The following is a 21,508-nucleotide window of genomic DNA, read 5'->3' on the forward strand; positions in this document are numbered from 1 at the left end:
ATGATAGCTAATTGAAAGAAATAACAATTTTTGTGATGTTCTTAGCAAAACATTGAAAGTTTTAAAATTTTTACATTATAAAATTGTTTACTTTCCTCCAATTCATTTTCATTAACATCGTTTAAATTCACCACTTTCTGGCTAAAATATTAAAAAACCCAAAGAATTACTGCTATTAAAATTTGATCCTGTTATTCTTATTTTCATTTAAAAGTTCAATTCCCGTTCTTAATTCATGCAAACTTAGGAATTGGTAGCCTTCACTTCACAGAGAGACCACGCCCCCTTAGCATTACCACTGGCCAAATACAGATTGACTTCTCTACAGTGGGCGGGGTCTGGGCATTCACAACGAAACACGCAACGTGAAAAAGCGTCAGGTACGGCCTTGTTGTCTGTAAGAGTACAGAACTGGGTAGGTTCCTTGATGGCTTTGTAGGATACCTATAAAATCAATAACAAAATGATCATGATAACGATTATAATATCCATCAATTTACTGTATGTTCACCTTACGATGTATGTCATAATCGTTTTCCTCTGTAGGAGCGTGAATTGATTTTTTTTTTGTCATATCAATGTCCATTACAAAAATGAATGGATTTAAAGTCAGCATAATTTTTAGGTAAGCAAAATATTTTGAAAACAGAGGTTGATATGTATAAGTATTCGTTAAAAGATTGGAATTTTTTTAACGTTTGGTGCTTGTCTCTAATATGAAAAAAGTAAACAGGTACATGTAAAGAAAGCATAGAAAAGACACAAATATTTAGTTCTCCATAGAGATTGAGATATTATAAAGTTGATATACTAATGATTGTTTATCAATATTCTGTTCAGTCATATTAAATTTTCTAATGACACTAGTGATTTTGCAAAAAATATTGGTGATGTCCGGGAACTCGATCGCACGTCCGAGTATCGAATAAAGAAAATGGTACTCGGTTACTCGTATGTGTATTTTTTCTTATTTCAGAGTAAATATTTTCATTAAAAACTTATCCAAAATTACTTAAATTCATATACAGTATATTAAAACCTGTAAAACACCCGTTATCGCCTTTGGCTGTGTATACACAGTAATAAGAAACCAATCACCTGGTGCAGGGTAGTTCTCCCTATTGTGGCCCTTAAGTTTCATTAAGATGGCTTTTATGATTTGTTTTCACAGAGTCAGTAAGAGTTATCTTTTATATCAAATGGTCCTTGGTTTGGTCTTTAATTATTTGAGTTTTGACAGTAAACATTGACTTAAAGCAATTCTAATCTTTGTTTGAAATGAAAGAAAGATTGCAGTTTTCTTTCTTCTTTTAAGAAACCGTACTTCATCTTTGATTGTACATATATAAATCTGGTCTTTTCCTCTGTATGAAAGATATTTCTCTCCAACTCATTTACTCTATTTCAAGTCTCAGATAAACTTATGTCATGTACAGTTTATTCTATTGCTAATATTTATAAGCCAGTACTTCTAAAAATAATTAATCATTCATTTCTTTGTCATACTTACCTCTCTGTTTTAATAAAAAGCAAAGACGTAATTGGATTTTAATATCATATTTTTATAACATTAAGATAAGTTATTCATTTTACATATAAGAAAAGGGTATTTTTTTAATTGTTCAGTTTAACATCGAATCGCTATATCAACTCCCAAGTGTTCTCAGTGAAAAACATGTTTGTGTATTTGTAAGTTCTTATGAAGAGTTTTTATATAGCGTAGTGTTCTCTTTCAGTATGTTTTCTCAGGGTACTTTAAGATCATACAATTACATTAAATACTCTTCAAAATATTAAAATTTGGAACATTAGTCTAGGTGAATATATTAACAAACAGTAAATACACAAATATTGGAAAATTCTTTATTTATCACTTATTTAAAACTCTAAGTAAAATTAAAGAATCTCTGAAAAATCTATCCAAAATATAAAGAATCTTTCAACAAAATATAATTTTTTTTTATTTAATGCAAATTTGCTTTTCTAAAAGTTTTAGACTTAACATTTCTTTATTCATATTCACCTGAAGCATCCGAGAATTGGAGTGCCTGTTACATGAAATTCCTATTCCTGATATTGTTATTGTGAAAGCCTTTGCCTGAATTCCAAACACAGGTTCTGTTGGCATTCTCATCATTAAGAAAGGGGTGAAGTCTTCTTGGGTTGGAAGTGGAAAACATGTTCCCTCATCGTCATCCAAGACAACCGCCATTTTAGATTTCTTGTCTCCATTGAGATCGTTAAAAATCTCAATTGACTCCCATCCTTGTAATTGAAAATAAAATGCATTACAAAAATTGCGATATAAAATTCCTTTCTATTTCCAATGATTTTGTTTATTATTGATCATATTTGCTGACTTGGGATTTAATTACATATTTTTCTCGACGACAACATGCAATTTTTACTTGCATATAAATTTTCAAAATGTGATAAGGTTTATTAAAAATCAAAAATCATATTTATGAGATATTCAAGGAATTCAAGGAATATGTCAATGATTAAGAACATCACAATTTGTTCATTTAATCATTAACATGCTTCACAAGTTTTAGCTTTTCAAAAAACTTGCCTAATTAAATCAATTAATATCCACACGAAGAGTGATAAACATTTTGATCAATACTTCTGTTTGTTCCTGTTTTGTTTTGTTCTATGGATTTTTGTTTTTGAATACTGTTGTTATCTCTCTGTGTTTCATGGCTATGATTAAATGTGAAATGAATTTCCTCTACTGAAGTAATTAAAAACAGTTGCATTGTGTGTGCTTTTATGTTTTTTTTTTCCTTAAAGATTCGGACGAGGTAGTGCCACTATGATATATTGAGAATGCAATAAGCTTAAGTAAATTCAATATTTAGACCTTTTTGGAAAGAAAATAAAAGATTGTGCACTGGATTCATTTTTCTTGTGTTGATTTCATTATGAACAGAGACATGTAGATCATGCATCTCAAGACCACGTCTTTTTAAAATTTTTATTGGACTAGTCCATTTATGGAAAAAACCAACCGCAGGTTCGGGAACAAATTAGAAGAATGATTTCTTTAGTATTGAATGTCAATATACTGATCTATACAACCTTTTGTAAAAAATTAATTCTTATACAGATTACCACCATGCAAACAGGCAATAAAAAAAATTAGAAAACTATAAGCTATTCATAATTAACATTCAAGAAGGAGAAAGATAACAAACGTTAACCAATGGCGAAAGGTCATCTAATTGACCCACGTAATTCTAAAACATTAATTATTTGGCATGTTTAACAATAACATTAACTCACTAAATACCGTAATGTAGTGGGCTTACCTTGGGAAATTATAAAGTCTTCAGGTGTTGTTCGTGTAGGAACTGGAAAATAATTTCTTGTTTCAAAGATAAAACCACTTTATGCATAAATGAAATAAAATGCATATTGTAAATGTTCAATCTATATTACTTCACTAGGGGCCTATTGAAAATAAAGTAGTATTTTTTCAGAAACAAATTCAATTAAGGGGGCCGACTGAGGTTTTATTGCGTGAAAACTACTATAGCGAAGCTCTTTATTATACCCGCACTTTCTAAAGAAAGTTCGGGTATATTGTTGTTACTCATGTCCGTCCGTCCGTCCGTCCGTCCGTCTGTCACACTTTTCTTCCCTGAACTCCTCCTACATTTTACACAGTAGCTTAATCATCTTTTGGGAGATGGTTGGTGGGGTCATGTAGATGTGCAGTAAGGTTTTGGAATTTTGATTTTGCCCCGGGGGGTCAAATGGGGGTCGAAAAATGACATTTTTTTATGCAAAAAGCCCCGTCTTCCCTGAACTCCTTCTACATTTTACTCAGCAGCCTAACCAGCTTTGGGGAGATGGTTGGTGGGGTCATGTAGATGTGCAGTAAGGTTTTAGAATTTTGATTTTGCCCCAGGGGGTCAAATAGGGGTCGAAAAATGACGTTTTTTAAGCAAAAAGCTCCGTCTTCCCTGAACTCCTCCTACATTTTATTCAGCAGCCTAATCATCTTTTGGGAGATAGGTGGTGGGTTCATGTAGGTGTGCAGTAAGGTTTTAGAATTTTGATTTTGCCCCGGGGGTCAAATGGGGGTCGAAAAATGATGTTTTTTATGCAAAAAGCCCCGTCTTCACTGAACTCCTCTTACATTTTACTCAGGAGCCTAATCATCTTTTGGGAGATGGTTGGTGGTGTCATGTAGATGTGCAGTAAGGTTTCAGAATTTTGATTTTGCCCTGGGAGGTCAAATGGGTGTCGAAAAATGACTTTTTTAATGCAAAAAGACCCTTCTTCCCTGAACTCCTCCTACATTTTATTCAGCAGCCTAATCATCTTTTGGGAGATGGTTGGTGGGGTCATGTAGATGTGCAGTTAGGTTTCGGAATTTTGATTTTGTCCGGGGGGTCAAATGAGGGTCGAAAAATGACGTTTTTTATGGAAAAAGCCCAGTCTTCCCTAAACTCCTTTTTCGTTTTAATTAAACAGTGGTCTTATCCTCTTTTGGGAGAGTTTGAACACTCTTTTGAAATTTTGTTAAAACATCAAGGTCAAGGGGTAAAAAATCATAGCATGTTGGGAAACATCTTGTTATGGGTAATGATCACTTGAAATGTGAAAGTCGAATCTCTTCTCAATGAAAAGGAAATACAACATTAATGAAAACTAAGTTAAACTTCAAGGTCAAGGTCACAGCGTCAAAAAGTCATGATACATTTGGAAAGGTCTTATCACAGGTAATATGAATGCCCTTTCATTTATCTTTCAAAATGATCAATTCAAAGCAATTAATTTGTTTATGAAATTAGGTCAAACTTCAAGGTCATGGGTAATAAAAATCATAGTGTATTTAGAATGGTATTGTCCCATTTAATACTAATACACATGTTTACTATAAAAGTCCTGTCTCTTCTCATTCAAAATATACGACCATTATGACCAAGGTTAAATTTATTGTGACAGATGGGCAGATTGACAAACAAATGAGATTTAATGTACCCTACCTTTAGCGAAAATGGGGGACAATAAATGTCTTTGCTGTTCTTGAGAAGAAGATTTATGATGGAAAAAGTCCCCTGCATATTTAAATGTAAATTGGTTGAAATTGGCCCAGTGGTTCTTAAGAAGTTAATGTGAAAAGTTTGCAGACAAACAGATAGACAACAGAAATCAGTACATTTCAGAAAACAGTATGCTTATAAATAGTTAATCAAGGTGCTTTGGGTAGCAAAATTAAGCTAAACTGGTATATCTAATTCATCTGCAGAGCTTAGTATATTTGAATATGCACAACCTTTTCAACTCTTATCATAATTATTTTTTAAAATTTATATCACCATGTCTCATTCAAGGGAGAACTAGAGATATGACCAGATGTATATCTGTTGAATATAAAATATGTACATGTATACTGTGTTTTTTTTTTAGTAATTTGTTTGTTTGTTGTGACAGCAACTGTTATGGCAGCTTTTAGCAAAGGTTGAAGTTTCTCAAATGTAAGTCAAACTCCAAGGTCAAGGTCAAAGGGTCAAAATTGTTGGTATCAAAGGGAAAGTCTTGTCACAAGGAATACACATGTGAAAAAAGAGAGAAATCCCTAGAACTTCCTCACCTGTTCAAAAGTTATTGCCAAGGTTAAAGTTAAATTGGGTTCAACTCTAAGGTCTAGGTCAAAAATAATTATACCTGTTGAAAGTTCACAATGATTACACATGTTAGAGCATGAAAGTCCTAGCACAACCTGTTCAAAACTTAGGCCAAGTTTAAGGTATTTTTCTTGTAAAAGTGGGTCAAACTCCAAGGTCAAGAGATCAAGAGGTCAAAATTGGTGGTACCCATTAAAAGGTTTTGCCAAAAGAAATTTACCTATGAAATATTGAAGCCATGTGTATAGCCCAATCCACTTAAAACTTATGGGCAAGGTTAAAGTTTCTGTGGACAGACAAACATACATAAACATAGGAAACAAAATATGTATATATAGTCAAATGAAAAAAATTTTCTACTATTATGGAGTCATAAGATCAATTGTCATTTCAGGTACAGGGAGTCAGTGGCTAGGGAGATCAGACACCCACCCCCCTGGAATTAGCAGTTATTTAAATAAGACTATGTACTGTAGAGAATAAAAATGACTTTGGACATCCTCCCCCTTAGAAAACAGGGACTCCACCATCATTGTTTTTATTATTATTTTTTATTTGCTTCTCAGGAAATCTTGGGCTGATTTTTTTGACTGAGGTGTGACACCCCCCCCCCACTTTCTGAAAAAAAAAATTCTGGATCTGCGCCTGTATATACTGAATGTCCGCAACGGGAGATAACTTGACAATGTGAAATTTGTCGACTGTGGCATGCGATGATCTTTAACACTTTTTGAACTTCAACCTAACAATTTGCATTTATTTATTTTTATGCAATCTATACTAAATCTTGTACTTACCGAATGTCATAGGTCGTGACAACGAATTCATGAAATATAATCCATATAATCCAATTAAAACACAAATGATTTTAACTGACCACACTGCATCGTCAGCATACATGTGCTAAATAATCTCATTCGACAAACCTTTGCTGATTCCGTTGCCAGTATGAATCGGCCAAGGTGTGCCGAGAGGTGATATCTATAAATATGATAATCGGTGACGCAAACCCAATGTGAATGTAGAAAATAAGATGTTCACACATAAAACTGTTTAGTACAAGAACAAATTTCAAACTATCATAATAAACTATGTTTTAACATAACTTTGCCATCTAGGTCTATTTTTTAAAAATGTGAGAGTGAGAGTGTGTGCGTGTGTGTGTGTGTGTGGGGGGGGGGAGAGAGAGAGATAGGCATTGACAAATTAATCGGGTTGTATTTTCAATGGGTTTTTTCCCGACCAAGTACTAAAATCAGTTTGCACATTTTGATAAATTCATCAAAAACGCTTTGTACTTAAATAATATTTTATGTCGTTGAGAAAGTAAATTTAAAAAATTCCAAATTATGGGCAAAATATTTCTCTGAATCTAGTTAAGTAATTTACTTCAATCATTAATTAAATTCTGTTATTTCAGACTGGTAATGAATGGTAATTCAAAATACATACATGAGGTTCATAGATCATATGGTCACCTGAAATTTTATGTTCAATTTGACGAATACATGTACGGTGATAATTATAGAATTATTTTGACTTCTTCCTTGGAAAGTCCAATATGAAGGAGTGTGTATTTAGAGGCAAACACCATAGTGCGGGTATAACTGTCTCATGACAGCATCTAGTTTTTATACTATTTATAACTTACATTGACTCAAGAGTGCATGCTTAGTTTGGGGAAATCTACCGTCCTGGTATTTAAAAGGGGCCGTCTCAAAAGACAGGTATATTTACTATAGGATTTTTTAGAAAAGAGCAAGCACTTTTCAGACAATTAAATACTACAATAGACTTTTTGCTAAAACTATAATATATGATGAAATTTACTGTATTGGAAATTATAAGAGGCGTGTTCGGAAATTATTAAGATATTGTGTATATTTTTCTTTCTAATGAACGTCTTTCGATGAAAATTCACACATATACGTTTCACAAACACAAAGAATTCGTAAAAGCAAAAATTATTTTACAAATATTAAATTTCTTGTCTTCAATCATCGATAAATGTGTCAATGGTAGAGGAACCCGGAGCATTCACGAAATCAGATATTTTAAAAATGTAACAACAACCTTCAAAACCCCGGTGGACCCATAACAAAGGCGATAATAATTCAATTTATGTTTATAATTTTTCAGATTTACTTTGGCTGCATGTTGTTTAAGTTTGTTAGAATTCTGCTCAGAAATACAAAGATCATTAAAATTAAAAAAATAGCGCAATAAAGAATTCTGATAACAATGCAAAAATGGAATGTGACGTCAAGGCGGAGAAGCGAGAGACAAAAAAATATTGTGTAGCGCTCTCTAAAATTCTTATCCAGACTGACCAACCTGATAAAACAATAACAAGACTGCAAAACTAGTTAAATGTTTTAATTTCATAGGTTTATTTTTTTCTGAACAATAATTTAACCAGAGTAAAATGAAGAGCTCTGAACGACTATCAAGTTTGGCCTAACGGAATCAATAACTTTGATCCGCGTTGCGTAAAGGCGGCACTGCATGATGCAAAGTCATCCTGTATATATCATGAATGAAAAGCTTACATTGGTGAAGCAACAACACATATTTTTTTAAAAATAGTTTAAGAAAAGAGAACGCTTGATTTTTGTAATGTTATATATGAAAACGAACTATAAAATAAACGCTTTCCGATCATTTCACATAGTAACGAAAACATCTCCCTGACGTGACGTTTAATGACATAGCGATGCTGCTCCAGGTCGATAGACATTTACATGTTTACAATTTTACCAGAACTTATCGAATAATCAGACAAATTATAAATTTTGCATGTTTGTTTTATTCTTTCTTTCTAAAAATGTTGACGAATCTCTTTTATTTATCTCTGCCATTTATAGAGTTTATGTCTCAATAATTTCCGAACAGCCCTCGTATGTAAGAAAAACAAAATTCTTCCGTCTGGTTTCCAGAGTGGACATCTCAAAATACCAAAAACTAACGAATCTTCATGTTTTTAAAGAGTAAAATATAAAAAATACAAAGGATTTATGGAAAAAAAAATATATAAAAATGGAGGGAAGATTGTCAAATTCAAATTTCTCTGTTTTAAATTTCAGGAGCATATATTTATCTTTTTTTTCTTTTATAACATTATTACTCCTTTCATAAGAGCTTCAGATTATCATAACGTCGACTACACAATTTTACGACGCCAATCTACTTATCAGTCGAAAACTCGTTTTTAAAAATCAGATATATGAAATTGTAATTAAATTTTTCAACCTATGATTTTTGAATTTTATATGTTTTTTATATTCAGTGAAAAAATTGCTTATAAACAGTAAATAAACTTTATTTTTCTGTGATGTGAGTACTAGTAATATTGTGCAATTGAAACTATAGTCAGCCCCCTTAAGATTTAATATTGTATTCAATAAAGGTACATCGATGTATATAACACATTAACAAATAAGGAAACAATTCGTATATAATTAAAACATTAAGCTGTAAAAGCCATTTGTTTAAAGTTATTTGCATACATTTGTTTCTACTTACCATTACAGGTTTTCTCTGGAAGTATCATAATTTTCCTTGGCTCTGCATTGAATGAAGAAATGTGAAGGTTACCCACAGATTTAAAGGTCTAAATCCAAAAATTATAAACACAAAAGTTAAAGATAACGAACAGTGAACGACCTATAAAATTGGAAGTAAAACTTTTCAGTGAATAAGGAATGAACACGGACCTTCGAAACAGCAGAGGTGAGAATAGGTGCCTAGGAGGAGTAAACATCCCCTTTTGACCGCTCACACCCGTAGTGAGTCATGTATTTATGGATCAACTAGACGGGCCATTCCGTAGTTTAAAAACAGAAAGAAAACCGGCAGTACAAAGGAAATTGAAAGTAAAGTAGAACAAAAAGAGAAAGTAGGAGAGAAAAACGCACTTATAAGAAATGTTGATGTTGGCTCATGTTCTATTCAGTAGTAATCACCCATGTAACTACATGTAAACGTGGTATTCCGTAGTAAGTTTGAGAACAAGTTAAAAAAAACTCCAGCATTCTATCAAATGACAGATTGCAAAAATGCATTTCCAAAAACAAAAACCCTAGAATCAAAAGGTTTTTCCGACTTAACACGTACGGGTGTGAAAATTCGATTTCATGCTGTACTTCAATATAAAATATGCTACCCCTGTCAACATATTACGTTAGAATGAACTCGCCTGGTGATATAATTAAATAATGGAGTTAAAAACAGACCCCCTCCCCCCATTAAAAGGTTGCCTGGATTCGTGATTAGATTTTTTATTGCAAATTATGCAAATGTAGATTTTTAAGAAGTCTTTGATATTCTTTGTTTGTTTATTGTTTAACGTCCCTCTGAAGAATTTTTTTCTCATATAGATACCCCCCTTCACACTTGCAAGTAGACAGCTGTAATTCTTTTTTTACCTTTGCATCGAACAGTTAGGGATATTTTTCATGCCAGCACCTACTGCGACACGGGATCTCGTTATATACAAAGGCAATTTGACCACAAATAATGCACATATGCATTGCTTTTCATATGAAGATCATATGTGGATCATATGAGAATAATATGTATATAAAATCGTATGAGAACAATATGTGGCTAATCATATGAGAATCATATGATTACACATATGAATATCATATATGTATTTACATATGATTCTCATTTGAAAGACAATGCATATGAGAATGATATGTATATTTTTACAGTTGTCATATGAAAATCATATGAAACAGTGATCATATGAGAATCATATGAAACAGTGTTTCTTAATTAGCCGTTGGTATATGCAAGTTATATTGCAATTTCAATAACATGCATCAATAGTAATTTAAATGAACATTAATTCAAAAAGAATTTGTTGGCAATTACTTATGTAAAGTTTTTACTCTGTTTTACACTCCTTTCCCTTATAAAAAAAACCTTCAGTGTAACAGTGCTGCTTTTTTATGAAGTCCAAGAAGCCCAAAGCTGATAAGACTGGCGATTGATCCTAAAGCTGATTCTGACAGACGATTGTATCATCACAATTTTAAAGGTAAAAATATTGCAATAAAAAATCAGAGTGTGCATCTGTAATGACTCCTTTATGACAAAATATTTCTTGATATTTTCGTTCGTTCCTTTATAATTCTACATTGTTTGCACAGCTTCTTCAAAAATAAATTCAACTCAATAATATATAAGTTAAATTCTACATTATGAAACAATTTTAATCCAATGCACTTTTAAAATATGGAAAGTATGAATACAATTTTCTTGCTTTAAAAGCTATGAAACTATACAGTAACTTCAGTGGGGGGGGGGGGGGGTATTCTCTTTAGAGAAGTGGACAGGCTTTTGCCTACACGTGGGCGAAAGCCTGTCCACTTCTCTAAAGAAAAAGGGGGGGGGGTAAATTTAAATTTTGAATTTCAGCAAACAATTGATAACAGTGGCAACTTTCAACGTATAAATACATGTGCACGTGACTGTGTTGAAAGTGCATGTACATCATAAAGCTAACCTATTGAATATTTACATCTATATATTCATTGACTGACATTTATATTTTTTCCAACACTAGATAAACTAGTTTCAGGTAGATGATCTATTGTGTGAATATTTGTTTTACAGGTTCAATATACAGTCAGCCTCTCATAAGGAAAAATCGAAAGATCCAAGGCTTGCTTCAAAGTTAAGGTAACTACACACTGGTCAATAGACTTTGTTGTATACTTCCTAACAGAAGTCTAGGATATCCTGGAGTCACAAAGTCTTTTTTTCTGCCTATCTACTTGTCTGTAATTTTAACTTGATTTTTCATAAATTTACAATAGAGAATACATGACAAATGTTATTGCTAATGTTTCAATTTTGCTGTGGACATTTTTATGTGATATTGTATTTTTGTACAAGTACATGACCTAATCATGTTATTCATTTATACATGTATACATGTTTAACTAATTAATCATTTTGCTGAAATCTTATAATTTGTACTCATTTTAGAATATGTTAAATACATGTATCGACAAATGCTACTGACTTGTTTGTATATTTTCTTGTTTAGAATGTACACTGTGAAAAATAAGTTATTTCTCTTGATGAAAATAATTTTATCAAAAAAGTTGTATAAGGAATATAAGATATATTAGAATATTTTACCAATGAAGATAGATCAGTCTAATGTAATGAATTTTCATCTAAAGCAGAAATATCTGGTTTTTAAATGTAAACTGTTTCATATGATTTACATATTATGCCCTTTAGCCCTTTTCATATGATTCTCATATGTAAATAGCTTGAAACACACTTAAGTGTCTCATATGATTTACATATTATTCCCTTTTCATATGATACTCATATGTAAATAGCTTGAAACACACTGATATCATCCATATGCAAATCATATGTAGTTATTTTCATATGATTCACATATGTGGATCATATGTAAATCATATGATTTACTTCATATGATGCCCTTTTATATGATTCTATAAAACAAATCATATGAGAATCATATGTGGCTAATTTGCCTGTGTAAGGTCTCCACTGAAATGACGGTCTCCACGCCCCACAGCGGGGTACGAATCCGCGACGTAAAGTTTAACTCCTTTATTCGCAACTCTATGTATATAAGACCTTCTGTTCACTGTGACACGTGGGCTTGTCTTTTTAAACACAGTTTAATTATTGTGTCTTTTATCAACATTGTTAATCACTATATAAAATCATTATCGCTTTATGACATTACGTAGTGTGATTCTTTGAATTTAAAAGTAAAATATGAGAAGATAAGCTTATCTATTTTATTCATATAATCATTTTATTCACATTAACACGGATTATTAAGTTGTTATTTCAATGTTTTTTTTGCAGGGGGAGAGGGTATTTGTAATATTTGTCCATAAAAAAAAGTTATCTATTAAAATAAATGGTCTATTTAATAGCATAAAAATAACTTTCTGTTTAATGATCATACATCTTTTTTTTCATAATTTTCTTACATTGACCCGTTTACGGAGGATCAATCGGAATTGCTCTTGTTCCGTGATCCGGAGATCGTGAGTTCGATTCTCGGCCGAGACTGATTTACATTGATTAAGAATGGGTAGCAGCTACTCCTTCTCGAAGCGTGTGTTACCGATTAGATCTTATCGGTCCAGAACGGTCCAGTGCCATGGCAGGAGTTACATTGTAGCACGATAAAGATCCCTCACTGCTCATGCCGTGTAAAGGGGAAGTCTTCACCGGAAATGGTGAAGTCTTCACATGCATAAAAATTCTCGTATATATAATATATAAACAATTTAAAAGTGTCCCTTTCAAGAAACATAGGTGTGCCAGTGATATCAAGAGATAAGAAAAAGGAAATGTTTTTATTAGTATTGTTAGATTGTATCTAGGACGTCATAATTTAGACATTTAACATGACGTCATAATCACTGTTACTATGATACTATTGTAAGCTTCTGAAGATTGAAAATGAAAGCCCTAGAGCTTAACCGAGGGTTTTTGTGTTTTCTTTTTGCATTTTAATAAATATACTATACAATATACAATCAATTAATTCTTATATTGCATATAAATGCGTCACATTTTACAAAATTATGCCATTTTGAAAGATGCATTTTGGTCATATACTTTTGGTTAAATGAATGCCGCTGCAAGAACTGATATACTTTTTATTCATATAAGATTTATCCATGTTATGAAAAACTCAAGTTTGCATGATGTCACGGAAAACATTTCCGATATAAATCAATAACGGTCTTCTTTAAAGGTGCATAGACAAAGATTTGAGTTAATATTTTCTCAAATGTTCTATATGATATCACGACTAATATATTAAAATAGCATTTCACAAGAGTTGTTTTAATGTTAAGGTTTAAAATAACATTTGCTGAGTGTGTTCAATTGTTGTTACCACATATGTATAGACTGAAAATATACTGTGTGTAAGTTTTGCTTTCGAACATTTATATCTTGAATGTTTTGTATTATAGTATTAATATTTTCTTTCATTAATACACAAGGCTAACAAGATTGCCACTTTTCCTAAGTATTAAGAATAAATTAAAATTTGTGAAAGTACAAGGATGTGTCGACCAAACCCAGTCAAAAAGTCGAAGTTTCAATAACTTTTAGATGAAGATTTAAAATATATTTTTGTGTGAAATGCTATTGTAATATATAAGTCATGATATTATACAGAAAATATTACCTTCAAATCTGTGTCTATGCACCTTTTACGCTCAAAGTTAAGAAAACTTACCTGGGCACCATTCTGCAAAGGGTTTGGGATCTGATACTGGAAAATCTGAGGAGCTGAACTTGAAAAAACCTAAAAATTATTAACAAAACAAATTATTGTAAAGACACTAGTGGTAATCTAACAATCAAGATTTATGATAAACGTGATGACTTTAACTTTTCTATCGTTAACTTCCCTTACTTATGCAGCAATATACCTTCAACTTCTGCATACGGAGTATATATATCTCAGTTGATTCGATACGTAAGAGCATTCTCTACGTATGAACAATTTCTTAAACGAACTAAATTATTGACAAGCAAGTTGATGAAACAAGAATATCAGGAGTCTCGTTGAAAGTCATCATTTCATAAGTTCTATGGTCGATACAATGACTTTTTCAGCAAATACAATTTATCATTGAGTCAAATGCTGACTGACGTTTTTCATACCAATTGTTAGTCCATTATTTATACACTGAATTGACCACGAATTTTTTCCTGTTCATGGCAACGAGCACACGGCGGGTGTGACCGGTTGGCAGGGGGATGCTCACTCCTCCATGGCACCTGATCCCACCTCTGATGTTTCGGAGGTCCGTGTTTGCTCTGATCTTATTTTGTTTATTGTTTAATGGACTTAAAGATTGAATACTGTTCGTTATCTCCTTATCCTTCATTATATTGAAAAGCCAAAACATGAATATATTTCCAAAAAGAAAAAAAAATATCATTTATTTTACCCCAATTTTTAGGGGTTTTTTTAACACAACATGAACACAATCTTATTATATAGGTACAAAGTACTCTAGATCCCTAGATTTCTGTAAAAATATCTTTTACTGAAATGGTTGAAAAAAAAACAACTGTAATCAAATGTATGTGAAAAAAATACAAACATTACAAATTCACATTGATTTTCCAAAAATCACCTAATATTCCCTTACCAAAGCAACATAGCTAAAGAATAAACCCAATTTTCGGCCATGGATAACTTAAAAGTCTTATTTCAAGAAAAGTAATTGTAAACAATCGTTCGACAACATTTGTGTATATCTAAATTATATATATAATTTTATAGTATTCCTTGTTTAAATAAAAATTAAAATATTGCAGATTCCTTATTTTTCGCGAGTACTTATTTTCGCAAATGGGCTCTACAGCATCAATTCGCAAGAAAAGTAATTTGCGAACTTAATGTTGGTAAAAAGATTTTAGAATTTACAATAAATTTAAAGGCACGAAATTTCCTTTCGCGTGTGCTGCTTCTCGGGAAATTACACGATAATTTATTCCACGAGTAATCTTTGGAATCTAAAGTAAAATCTTATGCTTAAATGTCATTCTTTGAAATAAAAAGCAATGATTATTGTTAAAATCAGAATTTTGAGACAAAATGATCCATAAGCAATGATTTGTAGAAATAACCTTTATTTGAGTGGTGGGGGTTATATCCTGCAATATTTAATGCTTACTGACTCCATCCAAAACAACAATTTCAACCTTGTTTTTATGCCCCACTATGAATACAGTCAAGCTGTCCTTCCGTCTAGCTGTCCTTCCGTCACACTTTGTCTGTTCCAAGTTCAGTTTCAAAGAAACTAACCAAGATATTTTTATCAAGCTTTATATGCTGATAGATATAGATGAGAGCTATTCAAAATTATCAACATTTTTGGTTAACTTGACCTTTTTTTGACTTTGACCTCACTTTTCCTAAATAAGTTTTTAGCTCAGTTTTAAACATACCATTCAAGATGGTGTTATCAAATTTCGTATTTTATACCTACTGATAATAGCTATTCAACTGCATCACCATATTTTGACCTTGACCCTTCCTTTGACCTCACTTTTTAAAATTAATGTTAAGCTCAGTTTTAAAGATAGCATTCAAGATATTTTTATTAAACTTCATATGATGATACATACTGATGAAAATTATTCAACTGCAGTTTTTATTTTTGATCTTGACCTTTCCTTTGACCTTTGACCTCACTTTTCCTAAACCTGTGTCAAATTACATATGCTGATACATACTGATGTAAGCAATTCAACTGCATTTTTGACCTTCGCCCTTAATTTGACCTTGACATCACCTTTATCAATTTGTGATTAAGTCAGTTTAAATTAATAATTCAAGATATTTTTTTTATCAAACTTCATATCTTGATACATATTGATGAGAGATATGCAACTGCTTTAATTCCTTTGACCTTGCCCTTTGATTTGTTATTGACCTCCATTTTTACTTAAATTAATGTCAAATTTCAAATGCTGATACATATTAATGTAAGCAATTGAACATGCTTCAACATGTTGACCTAGGTTTTTATTTGACCTTGACCTTACTTTTATCAGATTGTATTAAAGTCAGTTGTAATGAAACCATATATTATATTTGTAATTCATATCCTGATACATACTGATGAGAGCTTTTCAACTGCATCAACAGTTTTGACCTTGGAATTTCCTTTGATCTTGACCTCACTTTATTGAATATATTGTTAAACTTCATATGCTGATACATACTGATGTAAGCAATTCAACGGCATCACTATTCAGGATATTCTGAATTTTCATGTTGCAATACTAAAATACCCTCGGCGGGGCATTCATGTCCTATGGAGAAATTTCAAGTTTTAAACTATCTTACAAAGGTAGAAAATAGAATTCTCTTACAAATACTTCGAATAAGAAGAGTGTCTCTTTCGTTGAAATATAAAATTACTTTTGTGACGCAGAAATGTAGGAGGGTTTCTTCCCAGGCTAAAACAATAATCTCGATCATCTTGATATCGAAACATTTTACACTCGTAGCCATTCCAAATATTTGTGTAGCATGAAGAGCGTTGTATGCATCTTGATTCACACTGTTTAGCGTTATCAAGGGACGTAAAGTCCAAGCACAGCTTCTGGGAACTCCTGTCCTTTAGACTAGATGTTTCTGATGTCTCCATACAGGAAGAAGGATCTGACAAAAATATTTGAAAGATAATGAAAATAAGATTGTAGATTGCTGTTAAACTAGATTCCTGATAAAATATTCTGAAAAGTCGTGTTTTTTATTATTATTATTTCATTATTATTTCGAAATGTCTTTTGACATTGAACTTTAAAGTAGTAACAGTCATTTCAAACAAGTCTTATCCGATAGTTCTGAACTTCAAAACAAAAGAAAATATGAGAAAATCCATGCATTAAGCTAGTCAATGGTTTGATTATTTGATTCAAGGGGGAAAATATGTTATCCAAAAATCTAAAACAAAACCAATATTAAATAGATATAACAACAACTAAAGGATACAAATAATTTTTCAGTGTTTGTTAAAGTAGACATAAATGTTTGTTATACACAGCCCTACCCACAAGTTGACCATTTAAAGCGTATATTTTAAGATACCAGAACAAAGGGGAGTCAAAGCATTCTTCGGGATGACTTTTTAGGTATTTCCTACTTACTGAATGTTTGTTTTAAGTAATTTTCAAAATGGACGTCAATATTAGCCATGTATTATATAATATCCTCGATTTATAAAGAGGTTTCAAATATTATTATGAATTTTATACATTGATTGCTGTTACCTGCAGGGATAAAAGTAGTTATGGATAATGCGTGCATGTATAGATATCAGGTTTCGTCAAGACGCATACGTATGAGACACCCGTGCAAGGGATATTAACTTGCTTTACAAAATTAGTTTAGCATTATTTAACATTATTATCTAAATGCTTAAGGTAGTCCATTCTAATGTTTATAAAATTAGTAGTTAATTAATCAAAAATACTCAGGAAAGTATCTCTGAATTTACAAAGTTATGTGAATTTATGCACAGTATTTCTTTAAAGTTAAAGACCAAAGTTAGTTATATTATATATTGAAAATTGTCAAATCTTCAATATTTTTGCATAAAAAGCGTATTGGAATATCAGCAATGTATTTTCTAATTGCAAATTGATCGACAAATATATATCAAGGTAAAAAAAACAATTGGTGCCCAAGCATTCAAGGAAATTGTCATGATTTTTATACTTTGTATTTTTTTGTCTTCTACACAGGCAACCTAGCCACATATGATTCTCATATGAGTATCAAATGATACTCATATGATTGGTTTCATATGAGAATCATAGATAAAGGGGATCATATGTGAATCATGAAGCAAATCATATGATTTACATATGATCCACATATGTGTATCATATGAAAATAACTACATATGATTTGCATATGAATGATTTAAATGTGTTTCAGGCCATTTACATATGAGAATCATATGAAAAGGGCATCATATGTAAATCATATAAAACACTTAAATGTGTTTCAAGCCATTTACATATGAGAATCATATGAAAGGGGCATCATATGTAAATTATATGAAACAGTTATGTTGTGTTCTCTTTCAATATTTTTCACATTCTTGTATACATTTAAAAATCAGATATTTCTGCTTTAGATGAAAATTCATTACATTACATGTACAATGATCTATCTTCATTGGTTAAATATTTTAGAATATGTTATAATGCTTACACTTTATTGATGAAATTATTTTGATCAAGAGAAATAACTAATTTTTCACAGCGTACATTCTAAACAAGAAAATATACAAACAAGTCAGTAGCATTTGTCGATACATGTATTTAACATATTCTAAAAAGAGTACAAATTATAAGATTTCAGCAAAATGATTAAGTAGTTCAACATGTATACATGTACAAATGAATAAAATAATTTGGTCATGTACTTGTAAAACAAAATACCATATGACATGAAATTGTCTACAGCAAAATTGAAATATCAGCAATAACATTTGTCATGTATTCTCTGTTTTAAATTTATGAAAAATCAAGTTATTTGATATTCTAGCATATAAATAAGAATGGGTTATCTTTACACGTCAAATTCAGACAAGGTTGTGTACATCCTTCACATTTCCTATTTATTCCATACGTATATTTCAAGGTTCTTTTTCCTTCTTCATCTTTTCAATATTTTCAGTTGTCCTCCCTCTGATCTGACCATTTTGAAAATCTCTTTGAACTGTACCAAAAATGCAAATCCACCTGTTCTCCCCTTCCTGAACTATTTCTTTGTGGCACAGAATGGTCTCAACAAAAGTTTCAAAAAATAGAAATAAAATAATTCTTAAATTACAAAATCAATTCTACAAGTTATATTAAAGTAACTTATCATCAGCAAACAAATGTATTCCCGATTCAACGACACAGATATAAAAAGAGATAAAACTAATGTTATATATGTTATACTAGGTGTTTTGTGGAATTCTATGATGTAATTTGCAAGACACTGCTGGGAGATATGCTTCATAATAAAATTATAAAAAGCATTTTTTTATTTTGACAATTGAATTGAATTTTGCAAGACAATTACACTATTGGAAGATATGATTCATATTAAAATCATAAAAAGCAATTTTTTTTATTTTTATCAATTGAATTTGGAATGTTCAAAAAGTATTATTGCCAAAAATTAAGAAGATTCTGACACAAATATACTACTTTTGGACAAAAAAAATTACAGACAAGTAGATAGGTAGAAAAACAGACTTTGTAATTCCAGGATATCCGAAACTTTGTTGGGAAGAATATAACAAAGTCTGTTAAACATTTTGAAGTTACCTTAACTTTGAAACAAGCCTAGGATCTTTGGATTTTTTTTTTTGAGAGGCTGACTGTATATTGAACCTGTAAAACCAATATCAACACAGTAGATAATTTCTAAGCATAACTAAAACTTAAAATACAAGAGAGCAAGAGAGAGGGTACAAATTTGTAGGTTCTCATTTGATTAAAGTTTTTTTACAAACAATATGTGTCCTTTCAAAATAATTTTACCTGAAACTAGGTTCTCTATTAGGTTTGGGAAATTTTTTTTATAAACTTTTGTAACACGTCATCATGACTTTACTGATTTTAACGTTACGTGAGATGAAAACTGTAATATTTCTTAATGGAACTATTTACTTAAGCAAATATCCAGTAAACTATTTTGAACTTTCAACACATGCATATGTGTACAGAAATACTTGATAAGTTGCAAACGATTATATTATTATACCTCCTGAAGTTAAAAAATTGTATAGTTTCAAAGCTTTTAAAGCCAGCATATTCTATTCATACTTACCATATTTTAAAAGTGAATTGAAATGTTATGTTAAAATTGTTTTCATAGAAGTCTGTGCGTTTTGTAAGGAATGCGCAGTCACTACGGATGTTCTATATATATTGAGTTTGAAATTTATTTTTGATGAAGCCAATGCAATACAATGTAGAATTATAAAGGAACAAAAAAAATTATCTAAAAATATTTTGTTCACACCCTTTTCTTATTTAATCTTTTCATAAAGGAGTCATTACAGATGTTTTGTGTCGTGTGTACACTTTGATTTTTTTTTACTTTATTGCAAGTATTTCTTTGAAAAATTATTTTTAATATCGTGATGATGCAATGAGACAAAAACTGCTTAAACATATACATTTTTATATTGATTATCACATCAGCTTTTGGACAATTATAATTTCAATTCCAATCGTCACACTTCCTTTAAAAACAATCACTTTCTGGTGTCTTATGTTTTAAGCTTTGGGCTTCTTGGACTTATCTGATGGAAAATGCAGCACGGTGACACTGAATTCATGTTGTTGAATGCATCTATAGGCCATAAAAACAAACATTTGTCATTAAGGTGTTGAAAGAATCGACTTGATAACGATCTCAACATACAAAAACGCCAAACTGCTATACAAGGTTTCTACTTTTACTTTCATATCAGTACGTAACAAAAGTCAAAACAAAAAGAAAACAAAGTAATGCCTTTTGCCTAACATGTAAATTGTAATGTTTACATCCATTCAGAAACAAATTTATCCAAAATTACTCACAGATCACTAACGTTATATAGGTTTACGAAATGCATTAATTTAACAATTTACAAGTTTTGAGAGTATTACAGAGAAGAGTTCATACGAACCTGTAACCGTAATGAAACGATATTTTAACAATATGAAATAAAGGCCTTTAAAAATTGTTCTTACTTTTTCCAAAACCCAACATTTCTGCTGCAGCAGTGACGTCAAACATGACGTACATTTTCATCCGATAGAAGTCAAAACCAGTCCGGGAAAATACGGGTTTTTTTTATTTTACTCAAGTAATAAACCCAAACCCAAATGATTTGAAATAAAAAGCAAATTAATTTATTTTTTTATCAATTTTGTCTGGGATATGCATTATTACAGAAAAAAAAATTGTGAAAGGTTTTTTTTTTATAAAGGAAGGGGGGTGTTAAACAGAGTAGAAGTTTACATAAGTTATTGCAAACAAATTCTTTTGAAATTGATGTACATTTAAATTACTACTGAGATATATTATTGAAATTGCAATTTTACTTGAGTATACCAAGGGCAAATCAGTGAATACTGTTTCATATGATTCTCATATGATCACTATGTCATATGATTCTCATATGATCACTGTCAAAATATTCATATCTTTTTTACCTGAGTATAACAAGGGCAAATTAGTGAATATGGTTTCTCAGATGATCAGTTTCATATGATTCTTATATGACCACTGCCAAAATATACATATGATTCTCATATGTAGG

At 31.1% G+C, this 21,508-nt stretch overlaps 1 protein-coding gene across 1 annotated transcript; it reads right to left on the minus strand.

Moving 5' to 3' along the window:
* Positions 1-243: 243 nt before the first annotated feature.
* Positions 244-3,348, minus strand: LOC134233139 (uncharacterized). The gene is made up of 3 exons (XM_062715131.1): positions 3,312-3,348; positions 2,024-2,265; positions 244-444 (listed from the first exon to the last, which is right to left on the minus strand). Exons 2-3 carry the CDS (start codon positions 2,210-2,212, stop codon positions 244-246), a joined length of 390 nt encoding a protein of 129 aa, XP_062571115.1. The 5' UTR covers positions 2,213-2,265; positions 3,312-3,348.
* Positions 3,349-21,508: the final 18,160 nt, after the last annotated feature.

This window comes from Saccostrea cucullata, unplaced genomic scaffold, assembly GCF_032062105.1.
Source record: "Saccostrea cucullata isolate Sc308-1 unplaced genomic scaffold, CSIRO_AGI_Scuc_v1 ctg4087, whole genome shotgun sequence".
Lineage (NCBI taxonomy): Eukaryota > Metazoa > Mollusca > Bivalvia > Ostreida > Ostreidae > Saccostrea > Saccostrea cuccullata.

Bases quoted from the DNA above. Each gene is read 5' to 3' on its own strand.
- LOC134233139 (XM_062715131.1), bottom strand. From the start codon at position 2,212: ATGGCGGTTGTCTTGGATGACGATGAGGGAACATGTTTTCCACTTCCA. The intron at 445-2,023 runs GTGAATATGAAT...TTGATTTTATAG, and splicing joins CCAATTCTCGGATGCTTCAG to GTATCCTACAAAGCCATCAA.